The 19,121-nt window shown below is 46.7% G+C and overlaps 1 protein-coding gene across 8 annotated transcripts in view; it reads left to right on the forward strand.

Moving 5' to 3' along the window:
- Positions 1-19,121, forward strand: part of Hth (Meis homeobox homothorax) — a 507,314-nt gene that overhangs the window by 253,200 nt on the left and 234,993 nt on the right. For 7 of the 8 annotated variants that reach the window (XM_072013316.1, XM_072013317.1, XM_072013319.1 and 4 more), the window contains one exon: positions 18,650-18,757. The exons of the other annotated variant lie outside the window; for it this stretch is intronic. In XM_072013316.1, coding sequence (XP_071869417.1) covers positions 18,650-18,757 — 108 coding nt within the window. The remainder of the gene's footprint in view (positions 1-18,649; positions 18,758-19,121) is intronic. 8 annotated transcript variants of the gene reach the window in all.

Genomic DNA, 19,121 nt, shown 5'->3' on the forward strand with positions numbered 1-19,121 from the left:
GGCCGTGTCGGCTAACTCAGCTTTCTCTTTCCCTCTTTCCGCCCACCCAGTCGGCCCAACCACTCACCCATCTGCCTCCCGCCTCTGCCACCCCCGTCTTCCGCCCACCGACAACCCCCGTCGAACAGCCCTTCCTTCCACCGTCGTTTCTCTTCCGAGCGACGGCCAACTTTCTAGATATGAATTAACAGAGTTACGGAGCTTCTGCGGCGGCCGAGCTTCGAGTTATGCGGCTTACCAACTTGAGAACGTCTCTGTGGCACTTGGTTGCTGCGTCGTAGTTCGTGCGTTCACTATTCGCGTCACCCTTATTTCCGGCAATACATCGATACGATTCGTTGATCTTCGAAATTGCAACTACTTGTATCGAATATTTCGATCGCGTACACCTTTTGATTTACGACCATTCACCGGCACACAGCGCTAAAGCAATGTCAGGCGTTTTTTGTACGCCTGACACGCGTAGGACTAATAGGGTAATTAAGTCGGACAGCGTGGGAGTGGTAACTCGTCACGAATGCTGATTATCGTCGATGCGTAATCTGTCACGAGATCTGTATTCGATGGAATCCCGTTGTTAGCCTATACATTCTGCTCCCCGTCTCCCTCTTCGTTTATATCTGTTTCCATTGTTTTATCGCGAAACGATCGCGTTTAAATCGCGCCTCGGCGCGAACGTTGCCCACGAATTCCATCGTGTTTCTTGTCGCCCACGCGAACCGTGCACAATTTCGTCATCGACGCCGGTTGTCTTTTCCACATTGTCCTATTGTCGATCATTAAATTTCTCTTATGATCGTGAATCGAGCGCACGTCTGTGATTTCACCGACACGACTGTGTCGGCCACGAAATTAATGCGTCCTTCAAACCCTTTCTCCCCGGGCCTCGTTTGACCCTTGCATGGTCATAGAAGCATCCGGCTGATAATGCCATTCCGCGGCACTGGGTTAGTGCAAGCACGCGGGTGCAATGTTGGAAGAGGAGGGGTCGGAGAGAGAAAGCATAGAGAAATGTGAGGAGACGACGGGCGGGGGTATGGGCCGCCGGTAGTCAACGGAGGAAGGGGCGGTCGTAAGGGATGCGCGGGTAGCGGCGGAGAGGGAAGGGTTTGGGGTATTAAATCATAGAGCCGGAGCGCCTGCCGCCGGTTTACTGCCGGATAAAACGCAGTGACTGTTATGTTATGGACCACCTGTATGCCTCGACCCTGAACTCTCTCTCCCTGTCTCTCTCTCTTTCCGTCGCTTTACCGCCTGTTCCCGAGCCGACTGAAATCTATATACGTCCGAAAACAGCCCTCTCGCGTCCGCGTGTACCCGCGATATTGTTCTAGATTTGATAATTTCGCGAATTTTCTGCGACCTCGGTCTCGTTCATCCTCCAACGACACACTGGAATCGTCCTTAGACTTTCCAAACATTCCAGACACTTCGCCGATGCATATAGAAATCGTTGATCGAGGGAAGGTTACGCGTGTTACATCGAGCTTGAACCTAAAATCGTGCGGTCGGGAAACAGAATCCACCCGATGGCCGATAAAAATTTGTCCGAGCGCAGCGCGCGAGTGAAAAATAGCGCAGAATCACGCGAGCCGCAACGCTAACAGGCGTTCACCTGCTCGCCTCGGCACTAATTAACGCGTCGCCCTCGACAGGTCTGACGTGCTAGCCGTTTCAGAAAGGAATTCGCAACGGGAAGCAGCCACTTCGCACCTAGTCCGGACACCAGCTGACAAAAACGGGGCCTCGAGTAGCTCGTGGAAAAGAGCAGGAAGAAGCCTGCTTCTTCCCGTAGAAAGAAAAGCCGAGACCACGCTCCGGCTGCGTTTCTTTGTTCCTATTCAGGAATTCTATTCTTTCTCTTCTACCCCTTGCACGACCTTGGGGTTGAGTTTTTTGTTTCTCCGCGGAGATCGGTATCCGCGATTATATTATAAATATACATGTAACTTTCCAACGAGGGAGCGTCCCCTCTTGTCGAGAAGACGGACACAGCACACGAGCACCGTCCTCACGTGCGCGAGATACCTGCCGACGCAACCGTACACCGTGCGCATTCGGTGCACAGTCACGTGTATTGTATATGGCCAGTACCATATCTGCCTTCGTATGAACCCAACGCGCAACCTTCGTCTTATCTCCCTCTTCTTCGTCCTTCCTTGGCTCGCATTCTGCACTACTACGCTCTATTATCTCTGTCTCTCTCGTTGTTCCTCTTGCTGCCGAGTTCCTCGGCCCACAACTCGCGGTATTAAATACAATAAAGACATTCAATGGGAATTAATCGGATATCTACGTATCTACCGTCCACTCTGGGCTGCATTGTTGCGCCGGTCCCGTGACGGCGCGCGCTCGACCGCCTCTCTTTTCTCTTCTCGTTCCCGCTCGTTTTTCTCTCGTTCACCGGCGCAACTCCTCCTACTCTCCTACTCGTTCTTCGTATTTCACCTTTTTACCGGTCGAGCCGCCGGGTCGAATGGAGATATTTCGCGGCGGAATAATATCGAGGCACGTTTTTAGAGAGCGCACCCAACGCTCCGATGCACCCGCTCGTCGGCCCTCTACACACCACGCTACCGTTCGAGAGCCTGTGTAGTATGTTCAGTCAATCGACAAACACGAGCACGACGCGGACCCACGACCACGACGAAGCCACCCTCGTTCGCATTCTCGCGTGAGCGACGTATGTAAGTACCTGCGTACATACGTGCACGAGGTGGATACTTAACGAACCCGTCTCGTGTGCCGTGAGCATGTGGCTTTTCGAGCGGCGGCTTCGTTTTTCTGACCGGAGGGAAAGAAGCGACGCAGACCGTACCGGCTCGATACGCAACGTCGACGGGGAGATTTTAATCTCGATCGGAGAATTAATTTGGTGCCTTGTAGGGAATTGCGCTCGAGGAATCGTAACTGTCTTTAATTCGATTATCGGCTGCTCTCTATCTTTCCGTGGTCGCATTGGGTATTAGGATACCTTAATGTTATAATTTTGTCGGTAACGAGTTTTATGCACATTATTTTTAATTCTGTTCGATTAGATCATAGGAACCTGCCGCTTACTGCTAGAAGACTACGAGGCGATTTATTACGCGGTGGTGATACTCGCTAATCTAATTTCGGAGTTGGCCTGTCTTCGCTATCGATAATATATACGACGTTATTTTCTTTTTTTTTTTTTAATGACAGTTCGTATATCGCGAATTATCCATCAGCGAGTTTCACGATCGCTTCCGGAAATCTTGGTTTCGAGGAACCTCGGTAAACACACGAGCAGTTACCGTGAAAGTTTTCCATGCTGCAGGGTTCTTCCACGTTGGAACTTTTCCTCCGCGTATCAGGACACATCGTCCGCCTGCAACTCGCGCAAGTCGCGCAAGTTCGTCAAAACTGTCAGACTGTTCGCTCGCGGAGTTACACCACGCATTAAACTTTGAGCCCTGTTCCAATTCTTGCCACCTGTTTATAGTTAGCCTCCCCTCGAGCGTATCGATTGTTCATTACTGTCGCAACTTTGCGGTGAAACTTCGCCCGGAGCCAATCGACGTTACATTGTAACATTATACCAGGACGGTGTGTTGTGCTGCGAAGAAAGCCAACTGCGTCTAATGATGGCTATATAGGGAAACTCCGTAGAAAACACGATGAATGATAAATGTGAGTCGAGTCGATCAATGAACACAGAATAAAACACGACCGAGAGAGATTCATTATTAAATCCTAGGAAAAAATATAGGGTCGTAGGCGACATCGTGTACACTCAGGTGTCAGTCGCCGACTACCTACAGAAAATGAAAATTCATCTGCATGTCGATACTGGTGGCAAGTACTCTGGTAATTGCGAGATTTCCTCGGACGTAGACGTTGTCTTATCGAGGACGAACCTTCTTTCTTCGTCCCGTTGCCTACAAGACACCCCTCTCTTGGTGTTACAATTATTATTCATCTTATCTCAGTCGATTTGCATTATATTTAAATTTAAATACACAGCCAGGCGGTTACCGCCGTCTTCTCCACCCCACCTGTCGCCTCTTGGTCCCTCCTCCTCGCGTTCTTGTCTCGCTCGGAGCCGACGGGGGCCAGCTTGCCACCCGCTGCCTCGTAACTCCCGGCCCGTAATTGCAGGCCACGCGAAAACAATGCTGAAGTCGATACGATCACGTGACCAACTCGAAATAATTCCTGCTTGTTTTCGACCAGCCGAATCGCGTGGTACCCCGTGAGAGTTCCGTCGGCTCGGCCTCCAGATTCGTCGTCCTCTTTGTTGCAGGCTACGAAGGGTGGAGCGAGAGCGATGGTTAATTAAACGAGGGCCTCGAGCAGTCAACTCGTGTCTGCATATAATTTCTGCTTCGTGATTCTTCTTTCCCCTTTTTTCTCCCGTCCGTGTCGTGCGAGGGAAACTGCTCCGTAATTTCGTCAGGCCATAAATAGAAACGGAAACACGGCTTCTTTATATTCTTTTCTTCTTGTTCTTTCACTCGAAAAACGTTACTTTTCAATTACTTCGAGATATCATCGATTTTCAAAAATATCCCTGCCGAAGATTTTCACGAAGAATTTTCTTACTTTCTTTTTTAATCAACGTTTGATAATGTTCGCGTCGATTCGCATCGTCATAAACATATCGAGTATCGACTATCGTTGCCGACCTAGCCCAACTGAAACATTAGCGGCGAAACGGCGTCATAAATAACGTCTTAAGTATAGCGTCACGGCGCGGCGTCGACCCTCTGCAGAAAGCAAGACCGACCTACGGAAAGTCCGTGCGCCTAGAATAACGAGCGGTAAAAAAATTCGTACATCGTTCTTGATATTGTGATCGTAATTCTCGGTAGCAGAGTATCTCAAATGTCGAGGAGTCGGGAATCCTTCAGCTTTTCTCCCTTTGTACACATGTCGTTTCTTTTATTTTTATACTTAACCTGATTCGTAGGAAACGTTAGTGGGAGAAAAGAATCGAAGCTTTACTCCAATCCAAGAGGCAGAAAAAGAACGGTATCGCTTCTTTCTGCTATTTAGGAGATACGAGAAGAAATAAGAAGGTGATGGAGAAGGGCGTCGGCGATAAAGGTAACATAGGGCGTCGCGACGTCCGTCAAAACGCGCCGGTTGGTCTTTCAAGAGAGCATCCTGGCTCCTTTTCTATCATTTTCTTTTTCTCACTCTTGTTCTCGTACTTGGCCTTCTCTCTTTCCAGCCCCTATGCTCTATGGGTTTCGTTGAAGAGAGAATCTTCCACCCCCTCCGTGTTTCCCTCGACCACTTTCCTTTCGTGTCTCTCGGTTGAAACGAGCGAAATGCTTCTCTCAGGATCAAGGAAGAGCGCAGACTCCAAACGGCACCGGCGACCCCCGTGAATGGCGACTCTCACAAACCAATCGTATTCCCGTTTCCATCCCTCTTCGCTGCCGGAGGAGACTCCAACGGGAGTTTCCCTTCGCGCAACCCTGTCGACGTCGTTACTGTTACCCGACCTGCCCCTCTGCGTCTTCCCCTCGCCACGTCTCCACCCTTCGAAACGCTAGCTAGCTCGACGATGATCCGACGTTTTCCAGCTTAAGCATGGTGTTTTCGCGTTTTAAACGCAATCTAGGTTTTTAAAGTGACTCAAAAAAAAACCTTCGACTCTAGTCAAGGATTTATCTAGAAATATAAACTAAATAGATACGTTATTGTTGCGTTAAATCATCGAGGATATCGTAAAAATGAAATTAATTCGTAATTAACGTTTGTAGTTCATTCTATGCCGCGTACCTTCGCTATGTCTACGATTCATCGACTTCCGTGGCATATTCAGGGGTCTGAATGTACGATCATTCGGGCGTCTACGTGAGAAGGGATGGTTGCGCTTAACGCGACCGTTTATCGTCCGTTATGTAATGGAAACGTTGCTGCGTTAGCCGAACATATTATTCGAATCTTGATCGACACAGCGGGGCACGGTGACGGGCTACGATTTGCAATTATTGTCGGCACCGTTATCGACGCGCACCTGTCGTGTTGCTTCGCTGATAGCCGACGCGAGACTTAACGCACTGTGTCAGTCACGTGACGGACTTGTGCACGCGTGTTCAAGAGACATCCGTCTATGGAGACCATATAATTCCTGAGGAATCCTTCTTTTTGTTCCACCATACGTATCTTCTGACGTCCCAAATGTCGCGAGGCGTAATAATAGAAATTGCTGGATCCAACTGTTTCGCGGTAATACCTTCATATAACTTTCCATCGAGTCCATTGTTCTATAAAATATATTAACCAGAAATAGCTGGTCACAGAGTGGTTAAGACACCATACGGTGTATTTTTAGCGGTATTCATCTGGAAAAATCAGTCCACGCGATTTTCTGCTTCGAAAGAAAAGGAACACGCCGGCGAGCTATTCGCCTTTCTTCGTGTTCGGACGTGAAGTACACCGATGCGTTTGTATAGGTATTCGAGCGCGGAGAATGGGCGCAAGCGGTGTATCGGGGACGATATCGGAACGGGGCTTCCGGGCAAAGAAACATAAAGAAAGCGGGGGGCGCGCCTCCGGGACAAAACAGCTGACGCCATGGCTGCCGCCAACCTCGTTCCTCCACCTCCTCCACAACCTCCCTCTTGCTCCGTTTCCTACCCGCCTTTTCCTTCTTCTCTCTGCTCTTGTTTCTTTTTTCTCCGCTGCGCTTTCCTTCTTTTCCGCCGTCGTGCCGCCCGAGGGATTTAAAAACAATTCGGTAAATTGCATCCCGGTCCGGAGAGAAACGGAGAAATCGGGCTGAAAGAAGACTGGTTGGGTAGAGGTTGGTAGAATGGGGAACAGGATGTGGAAGGGTGGCGAGGGAGTTGCAGTCAGTATCGTCGTTGCACCGGCGTGATATCGCCCCGGATCCTTTCTGCCACGAAAGTAATTAATGCCGGCAAAGATACGCGGGCTGAGCTAAATTCTTTCCACCCCCGCCTAACAACGTTCACGAAAGAACGGCTATCGTTAAAAATCCCGCGGCACTTTTTAGATCGGGGAAAACGGACGTGGAGGGATCCTTGTGAGTTCCGGCGCGCCACGATCAGGACCGAAGATAGCGGCGCGGAACATTGATAAAGTGTCCATACTATTTGTACTGGCGGCCTGTCGGAAATAAATAGCCTTCGAGGTTTTCTTCGTCCACGCTACCCGGCGAAAAACGTGCTCCTCGTTGGTGGTAGTTAAAAATCGTCGAATTCCAACTGGCAAAATAATCCGGCAACCATTACGGAGCACGATCTATTTTCTATCCCGGTGACAACCCGAGACACAAAAGGAGGTTCGCGTAGGAGAACTATTTCTGTTAGTTCCAATTTTCTGAAAAATATAAAAAATATAGGCCGTATAATAGATGTAGTAATTACATACAGAATTTCTTTACATGTATTTGGTATAATCGATGGTTAAAATGCTGAAGAATTCTTGAACGATTAACTGCCTCGATCTATTAATATTAAGATCTATTTTCATTATGCTGCGACAAAGAAATGGTTCGAGCTGACGTAATTTTATTTCGTTGGGGCTTAAACGTTATTACGCGCGAATAAATGCACGAAAGCAGAGGCGAGGCGAATTGATTGGCGGCTGGGCCTAAGCCGAGCCGTAAGAATGCAGCGTCGGCGAGGCCTTTGTGTCTCGCGTTTTAACAAGCCACGGTGCATAAATTAATCCAGAAGCCCGATATCGTTTGATTCACCGCTGTGCCGCCATGTCCGTCCAAGTGCACCCACCTCTCCCTCTATTTCTCCCTTTTCCTCTCTTCCCGTCTGCGTGGCTACGTATTTACCCTCCCTACCGATTATACTGCTTACCTGCCAATATACGGTACACTTCGTATGTAATACCTCGCGTACGTGCATGCACCTTATGCACCCGCCTCGATATACACTTTTTATAGCCATCGTGCCGTACTACTTTCAATGGTAGTATTTCTCTTTCTTTTTCTTTGATGTTTCGGTCGCCGTCCTCGCGAAATGCTGTTATTTTCACTATATGTCGCGTATAACTTTTGTTATGAAATCGCCAAATTTAAAGTGAAAAAATGGCGAAAGATTACTAGGAAACTATTCAATGATAAACTTGTTGAAGGATTGCAATTGATAGATATTATATAATGATCAAAAGTTATTTCTAAGTTTACTGGATGAAACTGAACGACATCAGAAGTTTATCCTTTCCGTATCCGTATAGAGCCTAGGAATAGAAATGGAAATTATGTCGCATTTTACAGAATCCTTTTGATAATGCCGGAATAGGTTTCTAAGGTTAAGTTTGTTTGGCTGTCGTTTAAATATTCATTAGTATATTTGTCGCCATTGAAAAAAGCTTTTACTTATTTAACAACTGAAGAAAATGTTTTTATGTGGTTCTTTTTTAATATTCCTTCTTATTCATAGCCAATTCCTTTACTTCTTGCCTGCTTACCATACAGCACTCCATTCTATTGTCAACATGATTGAATATAGGAAATATAAAAAGAATCCAATACACATACCATTTATTCGATTTTTTCAAGTTAATTGCCGCGTTCAATAATGCATTAATACAAAAAGAAAAAATCAGTAGCTTACCCGCGATATTGTCACAATTCCTCACCCTTCTTCTACCATTTATGCCCAAGTATTCATAAATTTCAATTAATTTAGCGAGTTGAACACGTATTCCTCATACACGTAGTCCCTGGCAACGAATAACGTGAGTGAGCCGCGTTAGTTCACACAGCTGCCGATATGCGGCGCTTCGACTGGATCAGCGAGTAGTTACTCTAAGCCTCGCTAGTTGGCAGCACAGGCAAGGCGCGATTGGGTTGGATTACGTGTAGAAATGTGAAAAATTCGTTAATTTTCTGAATAATTAGTGCGTAGTGTCGTTGATAGCCGCTAGTTAATTAACCGATAATCGCAAGGAACTTGCGGACAGTTAGGCTGACAGATCAGACAACTTTCACAGATAGCTGTTATCTGCATGTAACGGAATGTAAGTATATATGTAAACACGCCATTCATGGAACATAGCACGTAGCAAGTCAAAATTTTACGATAAGTGTACGACATTTCTAAAGCGTCATTTTGCCGATCGGATAAATATCGACGCTCGACGAGCTCGTAAAAACGCAACTAATAGAGCATAATCGTGTTTTATGTATTTTTATGGGCAATTCGTAATCGAATCCCTTGGGCGGTCTCGTCCCTACCATTCTGTACCCATAACCCCCCACCCCTCCTGAGCGGCTCTTCGTCATCGTTGCGCCGCTGCGCGGCCGATTGGTCGTCCCTTTGAAATATAAACACAGTGCATTTGCATGTTTTCCGAATTTAATTAGCTTCGATGCGATTATTAATTGCCCGCGGCCACGGGAATGGTCGCGCATCGATACGTCTACCTCGCCTCCCCCCTACCGCCTTGTATTTACAATTTTCGTTCGTAAATAACAAACCGTGGCGACGCCGCGGGTCGGATTTTAACGAGGGAATTAATAATTCGGCAGAAAGAGGGTGACGGGCGGAAGGTGGGAAGCGGGGAGCGGTGGTAGGGAGTGGACGTGGCAGGGCCGGAGGGGGAAGGCAGCGGGGCGAATTCAAGCGAGCATACACAGGGAGAAAAGTAACGACCATAATCGCGTGGCTGGGGGTTTAATGGCGACGGATTGACCGCGTACCAAGGTGGCCGCTGATAGGTCGAGTCAGTTGCAAATGGAGCTTTTCTGTGCGTTACTTCGGACGATCGTTAGCGGAGATCGAAGATACCGTTGGTTTCATAAGGGAACGTATTGGTTTGACGAAGAAAATTCGTTCAGAGCGTAAGGCACTGGATGTGTATATGCGATTTATTTGTAATTTCAGATTTGACCTCGAACCGTGTTGCGTAATGTACAAATGTCGATCTACTTTTATTCCTTACATAATTCGTCTTTCTTCTTGGTTTATTTATATCACGAATTTTAAATTGTATTTTCGAATTTAAATCGTGTTTCTTCGAATTACAGTGAGTACAAAAAGTATTTACAGAGTATCGTATTTATTGTAACATTTATATACCAATTAATGTATGTGGATATATCCAAGTACATATATTAAATCTCATATCACCTAGTAATACTCTCATATGATTATGATAATGATATGTAACGGATGATAAAATAATTCTTCGTTAAGGAAGGAAAGTTAAAGAAGCTAAGGAAAATGAAAATATGTACAAGTATCTCTCATAGCCAGCATAAGTGAAAGATACAGGAACGTTCATATTTACAAATAATTGTACGAGGATGTCCCGATTGTTCGATCAAAATTGTGTAATTTATGATAGCTAAGTAACTGGAAAATCCACTGATCCAGAGTTTTGCGTCTTGGTCAGAGCAGAGTTGACGTATTTTAGTTGTTCGCCCGTGCACGTCGAGCGGCGAGTGGTTTTGTTTTTTGGCTGTAATTCAAGTCGGCGTGCAGGGTCAGTCTACCGGGACCAGTGAGATAGTTTATCATCATTTAGTCCTCCCGACCTGCCGCAACATTTTAAATCTCTCCTATCTCGGCCGTGTGTCGCGCTGGCCGAGGACATATGCTTTGCTATACGCGCGAGCACGTCAGCTTTCGAGCCTGTCCATGCGCTCAAGGAAAGATTCTTCCTATCTCTCGCCTATCGTGAATTAGTTTTTGCACTCGAAACTTGTTTGGACACATGATTACGTCACGATAAAGGCTTTTTTAATGTCAACCAACCAACTGGAAAAAATAATAAAAATCAATATCTCGTTTCTCTTAAAGGTTTTTTTTTCTTTTTCATCTTTGTTTCTTCTCTTCTATCAAGTATTGCAAATCGAACAGTCGAACGAGCGATCAATATATGCTTCAGAGAGAAGAGAATGAAATCTTTCCTAAGAACAAGCAGGCATAAGAGCGTTTCATTTTAAAAGTATCGAGGCTACTCTCGCGTCCATCGCAAATTCTCCCTCTCCGTTTCCACATAACATTAATTCCAGAGCAAAAGCAAGAGGAAAGCGTCTCGACGATCGGTATATAAACGAGATATAGACGCGAACCGGTGCACCGAGTGGAGAAGGAGCGCGGTCCGGAGGGTGAGGAAATTGAGGGGTCTGGGAAAGGGGACGTCAAGCGCCGTCGATTCGCCCTGAATTTACGCTAAGTGCACCGCTGTTGCAGCGACGGGACCGGTAATTCGGAGAACGTGGTCCCGGGGTCCCGGGGGCGGGTCGTAGGTCGGCAGGCAGAGTGCCAGAAAGAGAGGAGAGAATCGTAGTCGGGAACAGGGCACACGGGTGGTGCGGTTTGCTCGGGCTTTGCGTCCTCCATCGTCCGATTTCCGACCTCCTCCACCTCATCCCTCTCGGCCTCCTCTTTCTCTCGCTGCGTTTCCACCTTCTGGCTGCACATGCACACAGATTCGGCATTGTAGCGCTAATTAAACCAGCGCGTGTCACGAGTCACGGGCTGACATCACTCCGTGATTCCTGACCACCTCCGACCGCCCAACCACCTACTACTACCTCGCCTCTACCTTCTGTGTTCCGTTCGGCCCCACGTTCTCCATTTCCCTTCCGTCCCTTTCGGTCTTCTCCTCCTATCTCATTCTCTTTCTATCCTCCTCCCTCGTGTTCTCTGCTACTCCGTATTCATCCCTCTCTCCCTCCACCTCTCTACCGCGCCATGCCGCGACTGGCTTTTGGCTGCCATCGATCAAACGGCCTCCGCTGCGGGCTGCGTTTATAACTCGAACAATCGGACGTGAATACGGATAGGGAAGGCCGACGAGGATCCGTCGAGAATTTCCCTCGACCTGTTTTCTTCCGTCGACGCGACGATAATTCACCCTTTCGTTTGTTGTTTCAACAGAGGCTAGCGAATTCGACTACGATCTTCTTCTCGTCTCGCGATTTCGGAATAGACACGGTCAAGATAGGTCTCTGCGGAGAACGTAAAAATAGCCGAATTTCGAGGTCCGAAGAATGAATGTACGTATGTATTTCGAAACGCAAGGGACACCTTCGCGAGGCATGACGAAGCGCTCTGTGGAAATTTTCCCAACAAATTCCAGGCTTCTTCTATTTGTGTACTCCCAGGAGCGAATCCTAAAAATGGATCTATGCTTTCGTCAGGGATAGCCTATTATTATGCTCCTTATTACGTTCCCTATTTTAAGACCAGCGTTTCTTCTTCAAATTCCACGGACTTTCGGTTTATTATGTCTGCTGACGTATTTCTCTCAACGAAATGCTTCGTCTATCTTCGTTTCCATATCGATCTGGAAACTTTTCCCATAACATATAACAGCCATAGCGAATAATGATAATCGATTCAACGCCGTGGACTGATCGGAGCACTATTTAAAGGAACTAATAAACCACGTCTTGCAAGGTGCTTTTATTTCTGTTTGAGACCGTTCCATGGTGTTTAAAAACGCAGCTTACGGCTGTTCGAATCGGCTGGCAAAGGGGAACGCGACGACCGCGCTAAGTGGCAACGTAAATTCGAGCGTCCTGAAAGGAAAGAGTGTTAATTGTGGATTTGCGTTTTATGCAGGAAGTCGCGGAAGCGGAGTGTGTTCGCGAGTGGCCGCGCGCAACACCGCAGCTCGGTGCTCTCACCTGTCTCCGTTGAGTTACGTTAACACCTTTGTTCGATGTTATCGGCGGTGACCAGGTTCCTTCGGACCCGTTTCCATTACGCGTTTAATGGTAATCGCGCGTTCGCGCGACACACCGTGGCCCGTAGCTGCGTTTGTCAGCCGCGCCTACGTGCGAGACCCCGATCTGTACGCGCCTACGTGTTTTCCGTGATCTGAAACGCGCGTTTTCTATCCCGGTCCCACTTCTCCTCAGCTTATCTTTATTCCTCTTAATAACGCCCATTCGATTCGGTGCGCGTGTCACGCTATCGCATCCCTATCAAACTTGTTTCGTTTTCGTCTCGCCGTCCGTTTATAACATCCCTTTATGACGATTGTTCATCTTGATGGTCTTGAGAGAATATCAAAGTGTTGTGGATTGTTCTAAGGAGACTCGCGGTTTTACAACGAAGAGTGCTTATAGTTAGTTCAGTATTCTCTTCATAGTTAACTCATGATATACAGATAATACTTATCGTTAATTGAACACAGATCTAATGTAGGAGAGTCTAGAAGAGATCTATATCGTTTTCTGTAGTTACAATATCCTATCTAGCATTCCGTCACTTTCTACTAGACTCATGTTTTATACCTGCTGTGTGTTTTCGTAACAGACTGTGTAAATAGCTTTGCTTAAAAATGAAAAAACATGGGGAACTTGAAATATTTCAACATATCTTAAAAATGAGAAGACACTAGGTAAGGCATTTTAACTAAAGAGGGCAGTACATAAGTTTGGAAGAGAATGTAGACTTAGTTTCTCAGTAACCAACTGGCGAAAAACAGGAATTCGGAATTTGAAAGAGCAGTCATTCACGGAAAGCTAATAAGCTAACCCTACCGCTATGATAGTTTTCAGATATTGTGCGGCATTCGTGGATCGTTGAAATCGCAAGTAATTGAATTAGCAGGTGACTGGGAATCACGCGCGGTAGAAAGAAGGAAGCGCGAAGGGTAATCGTCCGTCCGGCAGTGGCGAGGGTGTGTTTGTCATGGTCAGGTGGAGAACGGCGGAGACGAAGAGCGGTAGCGTCGAGATAGTGAAAATCGCGCAACATGCTGCTTAAAATTAATTACTATACTGGTCGGTCAGTGAAGTCGTCCGGCTCGTCCGACAGCCGGCCGTCCCGTAGCAGCGCAACCCACTGACCATTACAAACTGCGTCCTGTTTATCAATTTGAATTCGAAAGACGAGCCGAGAGAAGACGAGTCCGCGGCCCCGCAACAAATTACGTTTATCGGGCGTCATTAATCACCCGGCGTCTCGAACATCTGCGAACGTCCCTCTCCTCTTTCTCTCTCTCTGTTTCTCCACCTCCTCCGCCTCCAGCTCTGCCACCTCCCCCCGGGAGAGAAAGACACCGACTACGCGAAACGGAAAATACAAGCCGTGGTTCGCCTCTGGCGTCGTGGAAAATTCTGATCGCTTTATCGCGGTGATCTTCCATTCTATACGAAGAACAACTCGATAACGGTGGAAGCTTACTGGATTAGGAGTTATCGTGTATGTTCTTTCGTCTTTTTCCCCTTCACTCTGATTTATTCGAAGATACTTAATGGTTAGAGAAAAGATACTAACTACTCTACGTAATTTATCATAGTGCTATCGGTGACACGTGGTAAATGAAAAGTTCATTGGGTCTAGTGGGAAGAAGGGACACGAGGATTATAGATTCATTCAATTTGGCGCTACATGTAGTACATGTGTTAAGTGTACTTCCTGGTCAAGTAGTTAAATTGTTATAAAATTTTCAATCTATACGAATGAATACGAAAGGAATAAAGTTCTTTGTAATTAGCAATTGAATGTATCTAATATTAAAGACTTAGAACTAAAGTTTCTCAGTTGAAAGTGTTTTCCGAGGTTGGATGCGCCTCAACAGATGTAAAGTTGTCACAATGTTAACACGACGAATTATTGAAAACTAATTTTTATTTCGATATATTCACTGATTGATCTATGGATTATCCTTAAACGAAGAGTCTCAAGAGTACGGACGAGGAAGATCGAGGATAGCTATTCCGAATAAATTACGTGCCGGTAGCACGTAGGTGGGTGGTATGGGCTGACATTAAGGTTAGATTGAAGTTACCGGAAGAAAGAGAAAAATGTACAAAGGAACATGGTCACAGGAAGAGAAAGGCCGAAAGTGAAAGAGAAGAATAAAGAGAAACGGGCGAGGAGAGTTACAGACGGCGGCAAGAGGAGAGCAGGTGCAAACTTGGCCTGTCAGGAAGTCGCTTACAGCTCGAGGACAAAAGCTTCCCGAGGGACTCGTGCACGCCTGGAAGCAAGACTAGGGACGAAGCTTGGCCTCGGATAGAGAAGATGCCAGCGTGGAAGAAGGTTGAAGGTGGCGCGAGCTGGGGTGGGGCTAGCCTAACTGTGAAATAACAGGGTGGCCTCCTCAACCCTCGTTTCAAGAGGATGCGAGTCTCATACGTCACTTCCTTACGGAGAAAGAGGGCGGTGTCTCAGAGTGGAAGTAGGTTATATTGATTTATTTATATCGCAACCTCAATACGATGGGGTTTTTGGGAATGTATCTATATCCGGCCCATAACCTCGTCTATGTTCTCTGTGGTTGATGGATCCTGTCGTTACGTTATGCCCTTTTAGATATTTATCTATACCGATGCTTAGGACGTTTCATCCACGTTTAATTCACATATACAGTTAATATACAGTTGATAGCAAGCAATCGTAAGAACTGAAAAGACACTTTATGTTGCGTTTTATTTTCGCGCGATGCTGGTCGAAGATTAACGAACGGGTCAAGTAACCCTCAGCCAAGCGAGATTCCAAACGAATTACAAAACCGATGACAGACTACCGAATGGAGTAACACGATGCATGAGGCTGACTCATAAAAAGAGAGCAGAATTGTAATTGAGAATATCCGTGCGATTGGCCAGCGAAAAAGTTCAACGAACCATCCGCTGAAACTGGAAGCACGACACTCGTTAACGCAGATGAATCAGTGGCGGACAGCGGGGGACCCGATACCGATGAGAGATCCATGGACGCGCTGCTCGAATTACATTCCAATTTACAATCGTCGAGCGTGTGATAGTCTGTAAAAATAAACCAGGACCGTAGTGAGAGACGCGTTCGCGCGGAACGTATCAGACTTCGGGTCCTGACTTTTCGTCTCCGGTTAAGACGGCGACAAAGATGAACAAGACGGTCGTCGAATCATCCACCTCTCCTCCAATTCGGCCCTCCTCGATTCCTGACCCTCCTTCCCTCCGATCTTTCTATCTCATTCACTCCGGGTTTCATCTGCTACACACGACTCGACCGCGTGGCATGACTGTCGCTAACACGCGAACCCCGAAGTTAACCCGCAATTTAGCCGCAGAGCGATCGTTCAAAAGAGACGTCTCACTTGATGCCACTTAACGAATCCCCCGCCCGGCCCGACTCGTGCTCCGTTTCCAGATGCGACGATTGCTCTCCTCAGAACACGGAATCGGCCGTGATTAAAGTTTCAGGGGCGGAATAATTCATGATGCGGTTCGAGCGCTTCAATGAATTCGAATCATCGCTTTCGTGTGTCTACCGTGGACTTTCCCTCCGGATTCAATTATCAGCTCGTGACTATCGCGTCTATGAACGATTCGATTAATAGGACGAATTACATTTGCGGGTAAACTGTTAAAAAATTAATTGATCGTTATCAAACGAGATGAATACCGGAAAACAGACAAATAGAATGGAATTCTTGGTATCCGTTTATAGAGCATCGCAGACATTCTCGGACGTCGTTGAAAATTCCCACGATAAATCACGGTTACAGAGTTGACGGGGTGACGCGTATGATTACACCCTGTCTCTTAGCGGCTATAAATTTCTTCACGGCCGCTACACCTTCACTCTAGGATCCTACAGGTATTCCCGGAGTCCCGTTTCATCGACGACTTCGGGGATAACTGTGACGCACGGTCTGCCAGTGTTTAATGGGTCGGCAACGCTGGCGACCGACTCCGAATAATCCTGATGTATCGTTTATTCGCTCGTTCCTCCTTCCAGCGTAGAAAGGCAGGATTCCATCGACGTGAAGCAGTCATTTTCGCTTTCTCCGAAGGATCTTGAGCTGGTCTCGACTTCGTTCGTTCTCGACCCATACTTCTACCTGCCTGAAGCGTCTTTCCTCTCATGATACCGTCCTCGTCTCTGTTATTCCAAAATATTATTTCACTCTCGTTTGTCACACGAGTATCTTCGAGAAATCCATTCGAATTCGTCTTTCGATGCACCTTGATCCGTGAGTTAGGCGTCATCGAATCTCTAATCTCCTCATCATTAACGTGAATCCAGCTGTCCCCCGAGCCAGGGATAATCATTACTTTCGAATCACTGGTTCGGCCCTGTCATTTGGCTAGGCTACAAATTAACACGACTAACCATAACCGTAACGTCGGGTTAAACGCACCTTCTCCTCGGGCCGTAGAATTAGAATCCCAGCTCCGTTTTTTAGTTCGCTAAACCTTTTGAAAAGAGAGAGACTACTACTTTTCATAGTGGCACCTTAAATCACGGGTCAAATTCTATATTTTTCATGCAAGTTTTAGTTTTTCATCGCATTATCAGGAGCTGAAAGACAGTGCAGTCGATTTGTTTAATTAAGTGTCATAGATAATGAAATGATTCGTTATTTTGGTCCGTGGTTCAGACACACGAAGGAGGACATCTAATATCGGCGCGGTTGGTCCACAGCTTCCGAAGCAATTTTCTGCTTTTCAAGAATATAATTTTCGTCGGGGGATGGTCGGCTATATTTCCGTAGATAAGACTGTAGCTCCGGCGGATCCGGCGGCCGCCCGGGCGAGACCCTACTCTCTCGTGTGAAATTACTTCGCTCCGCGGCTTACTCTTATCCCCCGGTGCCACCCTTTCTTACCGTGTATCCTCATTCAGCTGGGATCTCCCTGGAAATAAAGTAGATACCTTTCCTATTTTCGCATCCAGAAAATTGCAATACCTTGGCTACGAAACTCGTTCTTGTCCGCCTTATAAATCAGTCTCGCGGCCTTCCGTTCGCCACGTTAATCGGTTCGTGATTCGATCATTTCTCCTTTCGTAGTTCCTGATTATTTTCTGTCGTATGTATTTACGTTGCTGCTGAGTGCTTTGATTTATCATCATACTCTCGATGTCACGAAGAAAAGAAAAAAAAAAAAAGATAAAAGAAGAATTTTTTCGAACACGCGACCGTCAACGTTGATATTAATCGACGATAATTTAATCGTGAAATACAAAATATCTCGCGTTTCGGTATCGCCAGTGCATCTGTCGTATCCGGAGCGACGTTGCGAGGATTCGTTCGATACATTCCAGTAGGCGGTGAACCCGTTTGAGCGAGTACCGGCTCTTAACGCAACAAGCTTTCCTCGCGCGTTTATCTAATTATTATAATTGTGCGATTATTCTTGGTCGAACGAGCCACGGCAAGGGTGAGATCGCATGCCGACCAGTGAAGCCGGGAAAAAGAAAGGAAAGAAGTAACGGGATATATATGGAGCAGCACGCGATAGAATCTCCCTGGTCGAAGTCGTGATCGTTCGCATCACGAATTCTTTGCGCCCTTTGTGTATCGAGACTCAGTGCATTCTTTCCACGCGCACATATTGCTCTCCGCCTTTTTACATCTCCGTGTAATAATTGTTCCTGTGTTAAATTTTTACTACAGAGCCACATTTATTTTTGTATCACCAAGAGGAACTCTTCTTTCGATGGTCGACAGAGTTTTTATGTGTCTCTATGTATTTGCAGAAATTTATGTGTTTCATTAAACTCTCGAGCGGCGACTCTCTCGGTGATTCGACTCGTTTCTGATATCGTTCACACGATGCAAATTCGATTCGTACTCCGATCGGTGTTCGCTCACGGTCATCGATTACGTGACCGTGCGGTTCTAATCCAGCGTTTTTAGAAAAGAACCGGTCGAGGGCGATTTTGTTTGATACCAGGTGATATTGAGAAGGCAGTGATTAACGGTGAATCGATTTTTTTCTTTGCTTCAGGTAAATGGTGTCCGCGTAGGGAATGGAGTTCGCCGCCGGACGCGCAGCGAGCGGCGAGCGACGCGCGTCGTGGCGTTCTTTACTCTTCCGTCTTCCTCGGTAGCCCCGGTAAGTTTTACGAACTTCTCTCTTCTCACTTCTCTTCTGAAACTTTTCACCCTTCTCTAAATTGAATATCCCGGGCGAAATATGGGCTGGTTTGGTTCTCTTTGGTCGCGTACACTCCGACGTTCTAGCCGAACTCTTGTGGAAATTTTCAGCTGCTCGTACGTTACCCTTAATTAAACGGGACTCTGGCTGTTTAACGTCCCCGTGGAGTACTAACATTAATCGTCGCGATTAGGCTCGTGATTTCGCGCATAGTATATTTATCAGGTACTCGTCGGGAATTTCCACTCTCTCATCGAAAGCTACTAGCCTGGACGATGCTTACGAGGAACCTGAAGAGTCTCGTTCCTAATCCTTCGAATAA

Source organism: Bombus fervidus, chromosome 11, assembly GCF_041682495.2.
Source record: "Bombus fervidus isolate BK054 chromosome 11, iyBomFerv1, whole genome shotgun sequence".
Taxonomy (NCBI): Eukaryota; Metazoa; Arthropoda; class Insecta; order Hymenoptera; family Apidae; genus Bombus; species Bombus fervidus.